At 44.0% G+C, this 18,390-nt stretch overlaps 1 protein-coding gene across 5 annotated transcripts in view; it reads right to left on the minus strand.

The window, feature by feature from the left end:
- The window catches only part of GRAMD1B (GRAM domain containing 1B), a 392,941-nt gene that overhangs the window by 106,243 nt on the left and 268,308 nt on the right, over window positions 1-18,390 (minus strand). For all 5 annotated transcript variants that reach the window (XM_073603510.1, XM_073603511.1, XM_073603514.1 and 2 more), the window contains one exon: window positions 1,123-1,143. In XM_073603510.1, the coding sequence (XP_073459611.1) occupies window positions 1,123-1,143 (21 nt within the window). The remainder of the gene's footprint in view (window positions 1-1,122; window positions 1,144-18,390) is intronic.

The following is an 18,390-nucleotide window of genomic DNA, read 5'->3' on the forward strand; positions in this document are numbered from 1 at the left end:
GGTATTTGTATAATGAAAACATATCCCCTCTCAAACGTCTCTTCTCCAGAGAGAAGTTGTTCAGTGCTCGCAACCTTTCCTCATAACTAATATCATCCGGATCCTTTATTAGCTTTGTTGCCCTTCTTTGTACTCGCTCCATTTCCAGTACATCCTTCCTGAGGACTGATGCCCAGAACTGGACAGAATACTCCAGGTGCGGCCGGACCAGAGTCTTGTAGAGCGGGAGAATTATCGTTTTATCTCTAGAATTAATCCCCTTTTTAATGCATGCCAATATTCTGTTTGCTTTGTTAGCGGCAGAGTTGCTGAGCCTATCATCTACTAGGACCCCCAGGCCCTTTTCCATCCTAGATTCCCCCAGAGGTTCTCCCCCCAGTGTATAGATTGCATTCATATTTTTGCCACCCAAATGCATTATTTTACATTTTTCTACATTGAACCTCATTTGCCATGTAGTCGACCACCCCATTAATTTGTTCAGGTCTTTTTGCAAGGTTTCCACATCCTGCGGAGAAGTTATTGCCCTGCTTAACTTAGTATTGTCCGCAAATACAGAGATTGAACTGTTTACCCCATCCTCCAGGTCGTTTATGAACAAATTAAACAGGTTGCGCTTTAACACACGATAGAGGTTTTAAACCATTCCACTCCAAAAACAAATTTATTGTGGCTGAAATTAGCCTTTAACTGAAGACGTAATCAAGCGTCTTTAGGTGCCCCAATCTCATCCAGTTTATGTGTTCCTAGATTGTAAGCTCTAACGAGCAGGGCCCTCTGATCCCTCCTGTATTGATTTGTATTGTAAGTGTACTGTCTGCCCTCATGTTGTAAAGCGTTGTGCAAACTGTTGGCGCTGTATAATAATAATAATAATAATTATAATAATGTGGTAAGCTCAGAAGAAAAAACGGCAACCACACAACATTCCCCCCCCCCCCCCATCATAAACAACCAGTGCAGCTGAGAGGAGCAATACTGCGAAGTGGCCAGCAGGAGGCAGCACTTACCTGCTATTTGAAAGCAGTAAACATTAAATTCATGCAGCAAGGCAGATAAGCCAAAAGACATGACATTAATAATCACATAAAGAAGATGAAACTGGAATAGAGGTTTACTCACATTGTACCAGCTCTGGCTCTTCTGTAAAGAGAAAGAAAACATGTTAACATCTCTTCTTTTCATTAAAGATACTAACATCATAAGGATTATAGAAAAGAACAAGGATTATAGAAAAACTAGGTCATATAGAAATACACTGCATGAAAAGGTTATTAGACATCACGTTGTAAAAAAAGGCACAGCGACTGCTGGACTGCATCTTCCATTATACCCGGTGCCATCGTCACATTGGACGATCAGCATTTTGCTTTCACTCCGATATCGAGAATGACATTCATGAATGAAGTTAATGCGATAAAATAAGTGTGTACACCCCCCATTAGATTTGTATTCATCTACACTACAATTTACAGCTGAGTTCTGGAATAAAGAGATAACAAACCTTTTATATGACAAAGATGGGGTAATGTCAGCTGCTACGTATTTGCTCCGTTTTTATATTACAACTTTGATGAAGATCAGATCAGATCGAGTGTCCACTTCTAGAGATCTGAGCGATTCTTTAAGTTGGCCATACACTAATGAAGTTCTGTTCAAAAGTTTTAATTCCAAAAAAAGTTTGTTCAATTTTGTAATCATTAGTGAGGTCAAACGGACGTTCATTTCTACTCCCTTCTCCCCTTCTGCTGCTGCTGTAAGACTCATCCACCTTACCAACTGTTCAGTGTCCTCCATCCCTCTCTGCCAATCCCTGCACTGGCTCCCATTCATCCAACAAATAAAATTCAAGGTACTAACAATCATTTACAAAGCCCTCCACAACTCTGCCCCCAGCTACATCACTAACCTAGTCCCAAAATACCAACCAAGCCGCTCTCTTCGGTCCTCCCAAGACCTCCTGCTCTCTAAGCTCCCTTGTCACCTCCTCCCATGCTTGCCTCCAGGATTTCTCCAGAGCTTCTCCCGTCCTTTGGAACTCCCTACCCCAATCTGTCCGACTGTCTCCTAATCTATCCATCTTTAGACCATCCCTGAAAACCCTTCTCTTAAAGAGGAAGTAAACCCTGATGTGTTTTACTTCCTCTTTATTTCCCTGCAAAGGTAAAGCATAATGGGTTACTATGCATCGCAAAGTAGCCCATTATGTGTCACTTACCTGAAACCGAAGACTGCGACGTCACCGTTGTCCCCACTAGCAGTGAGCGTCCATCTTCAACCCTCTTCCTTCCGGGGCCGCGAACTCCGGCTCTGTGACTGGCCAGAGTCGCATGCGCCCGGGAGCCACCAGTCATGGCATGACCCCGTTTAGAAATGGCACGATCGGACCTTTCTAAAGTGTGCATGCGCGGCAGACAAAGGCGCATGCGCCATACACATCGGTGCACGGCTTTATTCTAAATATCCTAAACCTCCACGGTTTAGGAGATCTTTCCAGCACCTACAGGTAAGCCTTAATATAAGCTTACCTGTAGGTAAAAGTGGTTGTACAGGGTGTACAAGCACTTTAAAACTTTTAATACACTGTTTTACTTTCTCCATCAGATCATCCCCCACAGCTATTACCTTTTGTATCATATTAGATATAGAAAGAGAAGGCTTGATTGACATGTATATAGTATGTACCGAAAAAACAGTGATAACACTTCAGCCTCTAGAAAAACTGCAACAATGCATGTCGCAGACAGAGGGGGACCGAGAAAAAGATGTTCAGTAAGCCCCATCTTTTTCTCGGTCCCCCTCTGTCTGGGACATACATTGTTATTACCTTTTGTATCAGTTGACCCTCCCTCCTAGATTGAAAGCTATAATGAGCGGGTCTCTCCGATTCCTCTTGTACCGAACTGTATTGTAACTGTAATTTCTGCCTTCATTTTGTAAAGCGCTGAGCTTTATTTCATAAATATATTCCCTATTTTGTAGACGCTATAACTTTTGCGCAATCCAATCAATATACGCTTATTGCGATTTTTTTTTTTTTTTTACCAAAAATATGTAGAAGAATACATATTGGCCTAAACTGATGAAGAAATTTGTTTTACATTTTTTTTGGGGCATATTTATTATAGCAAAAAGTAAAAAAATATTTTTTTTTTCAAAATTGTCACTCATTTTTTGTTTATAGTGCAAAAAATAAAAACCACAGTGGTCATCAAATACCACTAAAAGAAAGTTCTATTTGTGGGAAAAAAAGGGCATCAATTTGTTTGGGTATAACGTTTCACGAGGGCACAATTGTCAATTAAAGCGATGCTGTATCGCAAAAAAGGGCCTGGTCAGGAAGTGGGTAAATCCTTCCAGTGCTAAAGTGGTTAAAACAGGGGCCTTCAAGCTTTCTAAACAAAGGGCCAGCTTACTGTCCTTCAGACTTTAAGGGGGCCGGACTTTGGCCATTGGGAGTAGAAAAGGTCCCAATGTCAGTGGAAATAAACAATATCCCATCGTTGGTGTCATTGGGAGGAACTGTGTCCTATCTCTGATGTCATTGAGAGGAATTTTGCCCCTTCACTGGTGTCAGTGGGGGGGAATTATGTCCCTTCACTGGTGTCAGTGGGGGGAATTCTGCCCCTTCATTGGTATCAGTGGGGGGAATTCTGTCCCTTCATTGGTATCAGGGGGGGGAATTCTGTCCCTTCATTGGTATCAGTGGGGGGAATTCTGTCCCTTCATTGGTATCAGTGGGGGGAATTCTGCCCCTTCATTGGTATCAGTGGGGGGAATTCTGTCCCTTCATTGGTATCAGGGGGGGGAATTCTGTCCCTTCATTGGTATCAGTGGGGGGAATTCTGTCCCTTCATTGGTATCAGTGGGGGGAATTCTGTCCCTTCACTGGTATCAGTGGGGGGAATTCTGTCCCTCATTGGTGTCAGTGGGGGGAATTCTGCCCCTTCATTGGTATCAGTGGGGGGAATTATGTACCTTCATTGGTATCAGTGGGGGGAATTATGTACCTTCATTGGTATCAGTGGGGGGAATTCTGTCCCTCATTGGTGTCAGTGGGGGGAATTCTGTCCCTCATTGGTATCAGTGGGGGGAATTCTGTCCCTCATTGGTGTCAGTGGGGGGAATTCTGTCCCTCATTGGTGTCAGTGGGGGGAATTCTGCCCCTTCATTGGTATCAGTGGGGGGAATTATGTCCCTTCATTGGTATCAGTGGATGAGAATAATGCCCCAAGGGCCAGATAAAAGGCATGCAAAGGTCACATCTGGCACCCGGGCTGCAGTTTGGAGACCACTGCTTTAAATTATAACGTAATAAAGTATTATTTGGATAAAGTAGGGAAAGAGTTTAAACTTCTGTCAGTTTTTTGTTTGCTGCATATATCCTGTTGGGGAGATTTGCCTTCACTTCCTGTCCTGGGGACACAACAGGAAATAAGAGGAATTCTCTACAAAGTGAGAGACAGTTGTCACCAGTACCGTTATTGGAAGATTTAACCAAACTTTTTGTTAAAAAAAAAAAAAAATCTGACTTTGTCATCACTTTCTGTCTCACCGGCAATGGTCACCAGGACAAACAAAGAGGGCAAGTCTACCCAACAGGCACATAGACACCAATAAAAATCTGACAGAAGGGCTAACCCTATTAAACGAGATCCAATACTAAAAAACATACATTTTGCCTTTATATAGACTTTACCACTTCATCAGCTCTGAACAGTGGATGATCTATTATTTAAACACGTATAATTGTGGTGCTCCGAATGCAAACGAGGACGATGTGATTAATAAGTAGGTTAGGCGCACAGCTACTGCTAGAGTAACAAGCTCCCAAGTCATGCAATAGAAATCAAACTAACTCAGTGCTACCCCCCCCCCCCCCCCCCTCCCCGGGAGGTCTGGAAATGTACTTGGACTGGTCAGTGTGGGGTTAACGCTTACAATGGAGGATGGCGGTTCTGAAATAGAACTTAATGCTGATGATCTGATCAGAAATGGCTGAGTGTGGCTATTTCAGAGAACTCGGCTCCACATCACGTTCCTCCTGTTCCTGAGGCTGTAATTAGGATGGCGCAGCTCTGGAACGGCACGGGCTGCACGCTGTCACTGCATCTCACTTAGAGGAGCCGAGAAGAGAGCAGATCCCATACACCGAGCGCGTTCTACACCAGATCTCATCAGGGGAACGACAACAGAAGCTATTTATAAATGTATCCCATACCAAAGAACTGAACCCCCCCCCCAAATTTATTTAGACTAGTCTATAAATAAAAAATATAAAATAATACTTATTCACTAAGGCTACTTTCACACTGAAGCACAGCTAAAACAGCGCTAAAGTGACGTTCGTTTTTGCGGGGCTTTACGTGGGCTAGCGGGCCGTATTTTTTTAGGTCACATGACAATCGCCTTCTCCGCAGGATGTGGAAACCTTTCAAGTAGATCTGAACAAATTAATGGGGTGGGCAACTACATGGCAAATGAGGTTTAATGTAGAAAAATGTAAAATAGTGCATTTGGGTGGCAGAAATATGAATGCAATCTATACACTGGGGGGAGAACCTCTGGGGGAATCTAGGATGGAAAAGGACCTGGGGGTCCTAGTAGATGATAGGCTCAGCAATGGCATGCAATGCCAATCTGCTGCTAACAAAGCAAACAGAATATCGGCATTAAAAAGGGATAAACTCCAGAGATAAAACGATAATTCTCCTGCTCTACAAGACTCTGGTCCGGCCGCACCTAAAGTATGCTGTCCAGTTCTGGGCACCAGTCCTCAGGAAGGATGTACTGGAAATGGAGCGAGTACAAAGAAGGGCAACAAAGCTAATAAAGGGTCTGGAGGATATTAGTTATGAGGAAAGGTTGCGAGCACTGAACTTATTCTCTCTGGAGAAGAGACGCTTGAGAGGGGATATGATTTCAATTTACAAATACTGTACTGGGGACCCCACAATAGGGATAAAACTTTTTTGCGGAAGGGAGTTTAACAAGACTCGTGGCCACTCATTGAAATTAGAAGAAAAGAGGTTTAACTTTAAACTACGTAGAGGGTTCTTTACTGTAAGAGCGGCAAGGATGTGGAATTCCCTTCCACAGGCGGTGGTCTCAGCAGGGAGCATTGATAGCTTCAAGAAACTATTAGATAAGCACCTAAACGACCGCAACATACAGGGATATACAATGTGATACTGACATATAATCACACACATAGGTTGGACTTGATGGATTTGTGTCTTTTTTCAACCTCACCTACTATGTAACGGGACCTTGAAAAAAAAAACTAAAAAAGACCAGTTTTGCGGCACTTTCAAAGCACTTTTAATGGCGTTCATTTCAATGGGCAGGGGCATTTTAGCGCTCCCAAGCCACCCGAAAGATGCTGCTTGCAGGACTTTTCCTAACGTCCCACAAGTGCACCGCCCCAGTGTGAAAGCACTCATTGAAATGAATGGGAGGCAGTTTTCAGGCGCTTTACAGGCGCTATTTCTAGCACTAAAACTTCTGAAAACTGCCTCAGTGTGAAAGGGGTCTAAGGATAGACATGTGCCTTAAAGTGCTTGTTACCCCAACATTTCCGCTTCCTGATATGTGGCTGCTGTACCATGTACTTGTTTGAGAATGTGTCCTGTTCTCTTGGTATTGCTTCCTTTGTGTGGAACCCCTGGTGTTCCTGTCAGTCCCTCTGCTTCCCTATTAAAAACTGGCCACACTAGGCAGGAGAACACACCATGGTCAGTTTCTAGCTATGCTGAGAACAGCCTGCTCTCCTCCAATCAATGATCAGACTTGTCCTGACCCCCCCCCGGCACAGCCATTCACTGTACTGCTGCTTCTCCCCCCCCCCCAGCTCTTATGCAGCTGAGAACAGAGGGAATGTGATCTGTTATAAAATAAAAGCGGAAAAAGGTATTTATGTTTTTCACATCTATACACAAATGTTTTGCCGTTCATTTCTATTTTAAAATAAATGGATTGTTTTACAAGGTGATCGTTTACAATCACTTTAAATTTCTCTCTCTCTTCAGAAGCCCAATCAGATCGTGCTTCAGGTGGCTACTGACAGGTGGTGAGGAAGCGATGTGACTCCTCCTCCCCACCCGTTTTAACCCCAATTTTGCTAACCAATGCCGTGCAACCATATGCATTGCATGCAGTTCCCGGGCGTTTGTGGGGCTTCCTCATTTGCTTGAGTGTGTAGTGTTCGGTGAGCTTGCTGCCCGCTGATCACTACATGTTGGGTAAACTTTGCCACGGGCGCAAAGCATGAGCATGTAAACACCCCTGTCAGCTGCCTATTGCAGTTTAAGGGGGGGGGGGGTTTAGGCAGCAAAAATGCAGCTGAACCATGCATTTGTGCAACCCCCCCAACCACATGTCTACATGAAGCCCAAGACTGGTTTCACCAGAAGTCTCTGTAAAGTGCATCGGCTCAGCGGGAGATCTCTCTGCTGAGCAGGCGGATGACAGGTCCGTGTCCGCTCCGCTATGCAGAATGGACACGGACACAGCCCCGCTGTTCTCTATGGGGCTATCAGATCAGGTCCACTTGAAAAACAGACAGGAGGACTGGATCGGACAGCCCATGTGAAACCAACCTAAGGGATAAACACCACATGAATTTTGGCCTTAAAATAACTCATGTCGCCTTTCAAACAGCATGGGAATGGGACCTAGGGGAGATAATTGAGGAGGAGGTGTGGACGAAATGGTCGACCATGGTGCACAAGAGCATACGCAACACCTCATTGGTGGAGGCAAATTACAAAGCGCTATCGCGTTGGTACCTTGTTCCTACAAGGCTAACAAATCCCTGGTACTTGATCCCTATGCTTTCGAGGATGCAGACAGGAAGGAGATCTGCATCATGTCTGGTGGTCTTGCCTGAGGGTCCGACGGTTCTGGATCAGGATGTTCAAACTGATCTATGCAGTGACGTGACAAAATATACCCAGAGGAGCCAAAACGGGGCTGTTCACTGATCTGTCGGAGGAGATCCCCAGACATCTACGAACGCTCATATTTTTCATTCTTTTAGCGGTTAAAATAACTATAGCATGTGCATGGAAATCACCTGTGTTACCTTGGTGAAAAAAACAAAATATCCTGGATTATGATCAATGAAAAACTGGCTAGTATTCGACGAGATAAGCAAGCAAAGTTTGAAAAAGTGTGCAATCCCTGGAATGCTCATCTCCAGGCTCCCTGACTGCTGGGCTATTTTGTGGGGGGAGGCCCGGGTTGAGGGGACCCACCCTACTCCACTTTACTCTTTTCTGATTCTTTCTTTTTTCTTTACTTTTTCCCACTTTTCTTGCTATTAGTTCTGTTATACCATAATAAAGATTTTTGGTAGATTGCTGCCGGGGGACAGTAAAGTCTCCCCAATTATGCTATTTTTTTTTTTTTTATGCTTTGTTTATGTTTAATTGGTCAGGGTCACATATTGGATAATGCATCCTTGTCTTAATTTTCTGACCAATATTTGAGCATAAACTTCTGTATGAGGTTTTAAAACAATTGTAAAAAAAATGATTGTAACAAAAAACAACTCATGTCGAATATATTCCAAAAGCAGTCAATTCACACAAAAAAGTGTGTGTTCTGCAATATTTAGCACCAAACCAAGTGTTATGGTTACATCTCACTGAAGAAGTGGTTCTTGCCTTTGCAAATTTTTAAGGCCAGCTTCTCTGTGAATTCTTAGCACAGAGGAGTCAAGTTTACACAGTTCTACGTACCCTTCATACATGCAGTGACTGGTGTTTCTCCACAATGGAAGTGCGCCAGTCCCCACTATGGCACATGGAAAGTAATTGTTTTCTATGTGCCCCGTTCACACTGCAGCCCAGGGGGGCAGTGCAGTAAGCTACAGTGAAATGCAGACATGCTGCATTTCATCACAGCGCCCAGGAAGTCACTGCATGTCCCCCCGCAGCAGTGCAGCACACCCCGCAGCAGTGCAGCCCACCCCGCCGCTGTGCAGTGACATGAATGAAGTGTCACTTTGTGGACTTCAAATAAAGCTGACAAAAGACAAAAAACAAAAAGACAACTGTGTGATGTGAACACACATCACACCACCCCATCACTGAAGCCAAAAATGACATCCGCTTGCATACTAAATCACTCCGGTTTGGGCTCCATTTACATGTGTGTGTGCCGTGAACGCACGTGTAAGCACACATTTTGGCATGTGTTCACGAACCATGCCAAAAAGTGCACGCCGCACTTGCAGCGCCTCTAATTGTTACAGTACCCCAAACTTGCATGCGACAAATGCGCTAAACCACGGGGTAAATGAAGCAGCAAGCTCTACACCCGAAAAAGGTGCCGGAGCTTCTTTGGCACATTTGTCACACAATAGGGCTTCCCATTTAAATAAATGGGCTGCCCCATGCGTGTCACATGGAAAAAAAAAATGTGGTCACGCAACAGAGCAGTATGAATAGGGCCTTAGTGTTAAGGCAGCGTGAATGGGGCCCTTAGTGTGCGGGCAGTGTGAACGGGGCCCTTACTGTGCGGGCAGTGTGAACGGGGCCCTTACTGTGCGGGCAGTGTGAACGGGGCCCTTACTGTGTGGGCAGTGTGAACGGGGCCCTTAGTGTGCGGGCAGTGTGAACGGGGCCCTTAGTGTGCGGGCAGTGTGAACGGGGCCCTTAGTGTGCGGGCAGTGTGCATGGGGCCCTTAGGGTAAATGTATTTGCCCCTCTATAAGCCAACATGCCTCTATGGATTGCTGGGTGTAAAACCGATAAGTCCTCACATACAGTACAAGCTGTTTAGTTGTAATAGCAATAACATCCTCCCCACCCTGTAAATGGCTGAAGGGCTTCTGTCTTCTAGTTCAGTAGTAATCTATGAAAGGAGGGGCTGGACCTTTCAATCAGCCGCCCGTCCTCCATTCATAGATCACATTTTATTCATAGAAGCTCTAGTACAGCTTGTATGAATGGAGCAGCTGGGCAGAAAGGGTGGGTATAGTCAGGCTCTCTTGACGAGACCCAGTGACAGCTCCGCAGTTCTTTTAACCCCTGCCAACTGACCTATTGCGTCCCATTTTACCATGCTGAGATCTGATTGGCTACAGGCTCTTTATTCTGCCCACATTATTTCTCATCTACAAGTGTACACACCCCTGTTAAAAAGTCAGGTTTATGTAAAAAAATTAGACAATGGTAAATCATTTCAGAACTCCACTTTTAATGTGACCTATAAACTGTACAACTCAGATGAACAATAAACTGAAATCTTTTAGATGGAGGGAAGTAAAAATAAAAAAATAAAAATATGGTTGCATAAGTGTGCACACCCTTAAACTAATACTTTGTTGAAACACCTTTTGATTTTATTACAGCACTCAGTCTTTTTGGGTATGAGTTTATCAGCATTGCACATCTTGACTTGGCAATATTTGCCCGCTCTTCTTTGCAAAAACACTCCAAATCTGTCAGATTGCGAGGGCATCTCTTGTGCACAGCCCTCTTCAGATCACCTCACAAATTTTCAATGGGATTCAGTTCTGGGCTCTGGTTGGGCCATTCCAAAACTTTAATCTTCTTCTGGTGAAGCCATTCCTTTGTTGATTTGGATGTATGCTTTGGGTCGTTGTCATGCTGAAAAGATTAAGTTCCTCTTCATGTTCAGCTTTCTAGCAGAAGCCTGAAGGTTTTGTGCCAATATTGACCAGTATGTGGAACTGTTCATAATTCCCTCTACCTTAATTGAGGCCCCTATTCCAGCTGAAGAAAAACAGCCCCAAAGCATGATGCTGCCACCACCATGCTTCACAGTGGGTATGGTGTTCTTTTGGAATGTGCAGTGTTGTATTTGCGCTAAAAATATCTTTTGGAATTATGGCCAAAAAGTTCAACCTTTGTTTCATCAGACCAGAACACATTTTCCCACATGCTTTTAGGAGACTTCAGATGTGTTTTTGAAAAATTTAGCCGGGCTTGGATGTTTTTCTTTGTAAGAAAAGGCTTCTGTCTTGCCACTCTACCCCATAGCCCAAACATATGAAGAATACAGGAGATTGTTGTGACATGTACCACACAGCCAGTGTTGCTGTAGGCCTCTTGGCAGCCTCCCTGAGCAGGTTTCTTCTAGTCTTTTCATCAATTTTGGAGGGACGTCCAGTTCTTGGTAATGTCACTGTCGTGCCATATTTTCTCCACGTGATGATGACTGTCTTTACTGTGTTCCATGGTATATCTAATGCCTTGGAAATCCTTTGGTACCCTTCTCCTGATACCTTTTAACAATGAGATCCCCCTGATGCTTTGGAAGCTCTCTGCGGACCTTCGCTTTCGCTGTAGGATGCAACTAAGAAAATGTCAGGAAAGACCTACTAGAACAGCTGAACTTTATTTGGGGTTAATCGGAGGCACTTTAAATGATGGCTGGTGTGTACTGACTCCTATTTAATATGAGTTTGAATGTGATTGCTTAATTCTGAACTTACTCCTCTTTGTCTCATTTTTTTACACCACAGAAACCTGACATTTTAACAGGAGTGTGTATACTTTTTATATCCACTATATATGCACCCAATATTTACTAATGCATAACCCATGGAATCCATAGAAACAGACATACAATGACATATACACACAGTATATGGTTCACAGTGACAACAATGAATCTATAGGAATAAAAAGGTCTGATGTTGATTATCTCAATCACGTGCAGTGCAGCTTATGGAACTATCGACATTTTCTGTGAAAACTTCTCACGAGGCTGAACAAAGTGAAGAAATATGAGTAATTACTGTTGTTAAATAATATTACACCTGTAGCGGCTGACACGCAGTTCTTTGAGAGTGAGAATATAGCCGGATTAATCGGCTTAGAAAGGAGATTGAACTGATAGAATTGTGCAATAATCACATTTAACCTTTTTAACATGTTCTATAAATATCTGAACTGAACCCAACCAATGAATGGGATTGAGCAAGACAACCTGCTGACAGAGCACTGATATGGAAGAGTAAAATCCCTGTACAAAGAATGACGATCGTATCATGAGGAGCCCACAGAGTGAACCCATTGTGAAACATTACTGACATACAGTGCAAGACCCGCTGTGAGCTGTAGACCTTGACCGGTACACGGCTATAGGTCAGCATACAATGCTGGTCCACTACTAGGAATAGCACCATTTCCAGGATATCCACTAGAGTTACACAAATTGGCAGAGAGTCATTATCTACATTCAGTGAGAAGTCCATGTATTGGGTCATAGTGACAACTACAATGCATCTTCCATTTTATGTCACCTACACACAGACCCAGCTATAAAAAGTTCTAGTTTTTTTTTTTTTTTAAGAAGTGGAAAATTCCAGATTACCAGGTCAGTCTATGCATAAGAAAGCCATGGAATGATGCTGGTGGGAAGAGTTCCATAAGGGCTTTTCATATTGCTTAGATGGGTATCCCAGATGAACGTCCTTTTCTAAACCCCACCCACCCAGACTATGAAGTCCCACTTCCCCCACCCACACATGGAATATCTCTCTTCTCCCACCGACACATGGAGTCACACTTTCCCCACCCAAACATGGCGTCCCACTCCTCCCACCCACACTATGGCGTCCCACTTCTCCCACCCACACTATGGCGTCCCACTTCCCCCATTCACACATGAAGTCCTACTTCCACCACCCAGACTATGGAGTCCCACTTCCCCCAGCCACACATGGAATCTCTCCTCTCCCACCCAAACATGGCGTCCCACTTCCCCCACCCAAACATGGAGCCTGTCCTCTCCCACCCAAACATGGAGTTCCACTTCCCCCAGCCATACATGAAGTCCCACTTCCCCCACCCGAACATGCAGTCTAATTAACCTTGCCTCAAATGCCTACAAAGAAATCTGGGGTGTAAGATGTTCATGAGGCAACAGATTTGTGGCTTGAGTCAGAATAATACAACCACTGCAATCAATGGGGGGAAGAGGGTGGTGCCCAAAAGACGAATACATGTGCATTGCCTGTTTACAATTTTTAGGTAACTACATTTTAAGAGGTGAGCTTCTTACAGTTTTAAAATGTGCTACTGAAATGAATGACAGTGGATAGTATTATTATTATTCAAGATTTATATAGCACCAACAGTTTACGCAGCGCTTTACAATGTAGAGGGGGGACAGCACAATTACAGTACAGTTCAATACAAAAGGTAGAGGAGGGCCCGGCTCATAGAGCTTACATTCTAAAGGGAGGGGGTGGTAGTACAAAAGGTAACAGATACGGGGGATTATTTGATGGGGGGTGGCTCGGGGACAGTTGTTGGGTGGGTGTGGGATAGGCTTCCCTGAATAAATGAGTTTTCAGGGATCTCCTAAAGGCGGACAGGTTAGGGGCTGATCGGACATACCGGGGCAGGGAATTCCAGAGGATGGGAGAGGCTCTGGAGAAGTCCTGAAGGCGAGCATGAGAGGAGGTAACAAGGGAGCTAGAGAGCAGGAGGTCCTGAGGGAAACGGAGGGGACAATTTGGGCGATATCTGCAGATGAGATTGGTGATGTAGCTGGAGGCGATGTTGTGGATGGCCTTGTATGTTGTGGTTAGCATTTTGAATTTTATACGGTGGGTTAGGGGAAGCCAGTGAAGGGATTGGCAGAGAGGGGCAGCAGTCACGGATCGGTTAGTGAGGTGTATTAGTCTAGCAGCAGCATTCATAATAGACTGAAGGGGGGATAGCCTGCGTAAGGGTAGGCCATTAAGGAGAGAGGTGCAGTAGTCAAGGCGGGAAATAATCAAGGCGTGAATAAGTTGCTTTGTGGTGTCATTAGTCAGGAAGGGTCGAATTCTGGAGATGTTGCGGAGGTTAATAATTTATTAAAGTATGGGAAACTGACTTAAAGTTATACACAACTGCGGTCTTCCTATACACACAATGAACGCAAACTACTATCAATAGCTCTGGTGCTGGAGCTTTAATGGCAACACCTCGGCAGTAATGCCACCTAGTGGTTGGATTTGATTATATCACATTAGAGGAAAACACTCTTCACTCCTGTTTAAAAAACTAAACTGACAAAAATGATTTAAAAAAAATGTATGACTGTAAATACAAAAGAAAATCAGCTTTTAAATCAATGCTTTATGAGCCTTGAAAAAAATAAATCAATTACAGAAAATATACACCAGAGATAACATTTTGACCACCTACCCAATATTAAGTAGGTCTCCCTTTTGCCACCAAAACAGACCTGACCAATTGAGACATGGACACCACTAGCCTTCTGAAGATATGCTGTGGTATTTGCCACAAAGCTGTCAGTGGCAGATCTTTTAAAGTAGAAGTTCAGGCTAAAACTAAAATCTGTAAATCTACAGGCATCCACAATCGAAGACTAACCTACCTAGCCCTGTTAAGAATAAATCACTATACCTACCTTTTATGAAGCAGATCTGGTCTGATCCAACGCTGAGCTGTCAGCGGTGGCTTTGGCTGTGTAAGCGGGTGCAGAAGACACAGCCGACAACGGAAGCCCCATAGTAACTATGGGTGAAGTCACTTCCCATTCCCAGCCCTTGTTGGTTGTCTCCTCTGGAGACCGGAGGGGCTTCAGAAAAGGTATGTATAGCGATTTTTGCTTTACAGGGTTAGACAGGTTAGTCTTTGATTGTGAGAGCAAGTAGATTTAGAGATTTAAATTTTTGGTTGCGCTTCCAATTTAAGTCCTGTAAGTAGCAAGGTGGGGCCCCCATGGATTGAACTTCCGATATTGCATCCTGGTGCCATCTCTTACCCAAGTAAGTGACACACACTCATCCGGCCATACACATGATGTAAAGGAAACGTGATTCATCACACCAGGCCACCTTCTTCCTTTGCTCCGTGCTCCAGTTCTGATGCTCACATGCCCATTGTTGGCACTTTTGGCTGAGGACACGGGTCAGCAGTGGTGGCCCGTCCATCAGGGGCGTTGCCCCCTCTCTCCGTGCCACCCTTTATATGCAATGGATAGATTCATGCATATCACGGCCACCCCCTATTCATGCGTCCAGCCCCTTTCAGGAAGCCAGGCGCATGAATTACAGCGGCCAGGTTTTTTTTTTTTTTAAGCGCCTGATTAGAACCAGAGGCTCTAATAGGCTTCAAAATGGGGTGGGCTCGGGTCGCAGAGAATGTGCTCCGTTCCCACCCAGGTGTGTTACAACATTGATCCTCAATCCGGCCAATCAGAAGCTGGTGTGAGACCCATTTTCCGATTGGCCGAAAGGAGAAGACTCCCGATTGACCGCCGAGGAGGGAGGGAGGAAACGTAAGCCGCCACCGTGATGACGCAGGACAACGGGAGGCCGCCAAGCAGGGGATGCCGCCGGTGATGGGGTAAGTGCTACCAACTGACCCACCGCGGGTCAGCATGGGCCCCCTGACCAGTCTGCAGCCACACAGCCCCATACACAACAAACTTCGATACTCTGTGTGTTCTGACACCTTTCTATCACAACCAGCATTTGCTTTTTCACCAATCTGAGCTCCAGTAGCTCTTCTATTGAATCGGATTACACAGGCCAGCCTTCACTCTTCATATGCATCAATGAGCCTTGACCACCCATGACTTTGCCGCTTGTTCACATTACAATTTGGCTCATGTCAAAATCACTCCCCTTTGTCAAGGTGCTTGCCTGCTTTTTCTGCTTTCAACACATCAACTTCAGGGACAACATGTTCACTTGCCGCCTAATATATTCCACCCACTTTCAGGAGCCCATGTAACGAGATAATCAATGTTATTCACTATCTGTCTGTGGTCATAATGTTATGGCTGATAAGTGTAAACTGAATGTGAACATTTGCAAATCAGTCAGTGAAAAGGAAACTTATACGACTGATAAAAGACCTTGATTTATTTTGAGTGATATTAGTTTTGGAATAGGAGGAAGCCAAGAGCAAAAGCATAAAATCAGACGTGATAGCCATCAGCCAATAAGTGCTTATTCACACCATCTGCATTGTACTGCACAGAGCAACACAGGCTCAATACTAGAGCACATAGGCGACAATTGTGTGCTAAGCGTCCTGTTCACACCACAACACTGGGTTGCATAATAATAATGCAGACAGGCATCCTTTTTACGCATTATCAACTCACCTAATAGAAACAAATTGTTACCCCAGCTCCACTGCCAATATGAAAGTCCGCAAACTGTGGTCCGGTGCTCTAGCCAGGGCGTTCAGGCCCCACATGTACAATTATTGAATCAGGAAGGCTGGCAACTCGGATGCTCTTGAATAAAAGTACTTTATTTGTTACATGGGTACAGGCTATATAAAACTGACACGTTTCGGCTATGAAGTCATCAAAGCAAGGCTTCAAAGCCGAAACGCGTCAGTGTACAGCGTGTACCCATGTAACAAATAAAGTACTTTTATTCAAGAGCATCAGAGTTGCAAACTCACCTAATCAAGTAGATTTGAATGAAGTGTCGCTTTGTATTACTTACAGTTAGAAAAAAGTAGGGCTGCAGAAATTAACGATTAATTCCTTGATTAATCATCAATTTTTTTGATTGCTCAAAATTCTTTTGATCGGTACTCACCTCTCCGCCGGCTTCCGGGTCTTCAGGGAGTTCCGTAGGATATCCGGTGACGTCACCGGACTCCTCCCCCCTTCCCCAAGTGCCTCCGTCTGCTAACGAAGGGAAGGGGGGAGGAGCCTGGACAGTGATGGTAAATATGGATGTGGTCAACTGGGATCATTCAGTGAGCTAAGTGTAGGCAAATTTGATAACCTCCGTTTTTAACATTGTTTATAAAAGAAAAAATTTGCGCTAGGTGTGTAAACAATTTCTATGAGCGTGTCTACCCTACAGCCGTTTCATCAGAAATGACATCATCAGGGGCACTGATGATGTCATTTCTGACTAAACGGCCGTAGGGTAGACATGCTCGTACCGACGGCGCATGCGCGGAGTTTCGTTTTTGAGCTGAGTTGGTTTTTAAATACGTCCTTGCAAGGAAAAGTTTTATGGATGCCGATGTGGCGAATTTTAATAAAAGGAAAGTTAAAACGCTCTACACTACTGGAGTTTCTTTCTTTTCCCTTGGATATCTGGGAGTGATTTTTTCCTGATTGGGTTGCTGTCTGGAGGCTTATGGAGACCGTTTGCTGACACACATTTACCATCTTGGAAGAGATCCATTCGCTGTGAAGACAACACCACGAGTTGATGCTATTATGCCTCTGATCAGAGGCTGTCTGGTAAGCCTTTAATTTATACAAGGTGACGGGTGTACATCACGGTGACAGTCACGAATTTATTTTCACAACAAAGTCACTTCAATCTTCAATTTTTTATGGACACTTTTGTTTCTGTATTTTGAACTTTACTAAGATATGTGGATATGGTGGCATTAACCACACACGTATCCCTATGGTGAAGCACTTTTTATATATTGTTATATATTTGTGCATGATTTATTTTTAATGTTTATGGTTCACATATAAGAATTATTTATTAATTAGCACCATTTTTTGGGTTCTGCATATATCCAGCGCTGCACTTTCTTCTGTATTTATCCGTTTTTAACATTGTTGTCCTTCGAGGCTGATAAGCTGTGATATTTTTGCAGTGTGGATCGGCTTCTGCTGTTGCCATGACGGCGGCGCTTGCTTTTGATTGACGTGTGACTTTCTAGCCATGCCCCGCTATGTCCGACTTCGGCAGTTGCAACATACTAGATAAGTTTTATAATTAAAGTTAAACTAACTTTCTACGCTTTTCTTAAAGTTTAATTTGAAAAATGACTTACGTCAGTGCTACAGTTTGAATTTAAAACGTATTTGTGTGAACTGTGAAGCTAAGTCAAGGATTGTGGAAACTAACTAGTGTCGGGTGATTGTATATAGTGTATACCACATAAACCACTGACTAATGCAGAGTTGCAATGCAAGGAGATCTGTATGTGCGTAATAATTGATCGAAATTAGCAGATTAACTGATTTTAAAAAAAAATCGATTAATCGAACGCGAACATTTTAATCAGTAACAACCCTAGAAAAAAGCGTAAACCGCACGATGCACTGTAAAAAAAAGCATACCATCGCCCCTACACAATGTACCCCGCTCTGCAGCGGTTTAGCCCTAAAGAAAGCCCTACACATTTTAGGTGTTCTCCAAGTCATTGCTGCTCTACAAACACAACACGTATCCTTTATATTTGACAAGGTCTATGTCCCTCTATGGATATTTCCAAACACCTTAAAGGGGACTCCGCCATGAAACACGTTGCCGCACCCATTTACATCACGGACGCTCTGTTGGCTGAGAATCGCTTCATTGCAGTCCACAGTGACTGCCATTTACACACCTACAGCTGGCTCTTCCTGGCCCAATGGTCATCTTACACTGCTTCCTGGTATGGTTATCCACCA

The sequence above is a fragment of the Aquarana catesbeiana genome, linkage group LG10 (genome assembly GCF_042186555.1).
Source record: "Aquarana catesbeiana isolate 2022-GZ linkage group LG10, ASM4218655v1, whole genome shotgun sequence".
Lineage (NCBI taxonomy): Eukaryota > Metazoa > Chordata > Amphibia > Anura > Ranidae > Aquarana > Aquarana catesbeiana.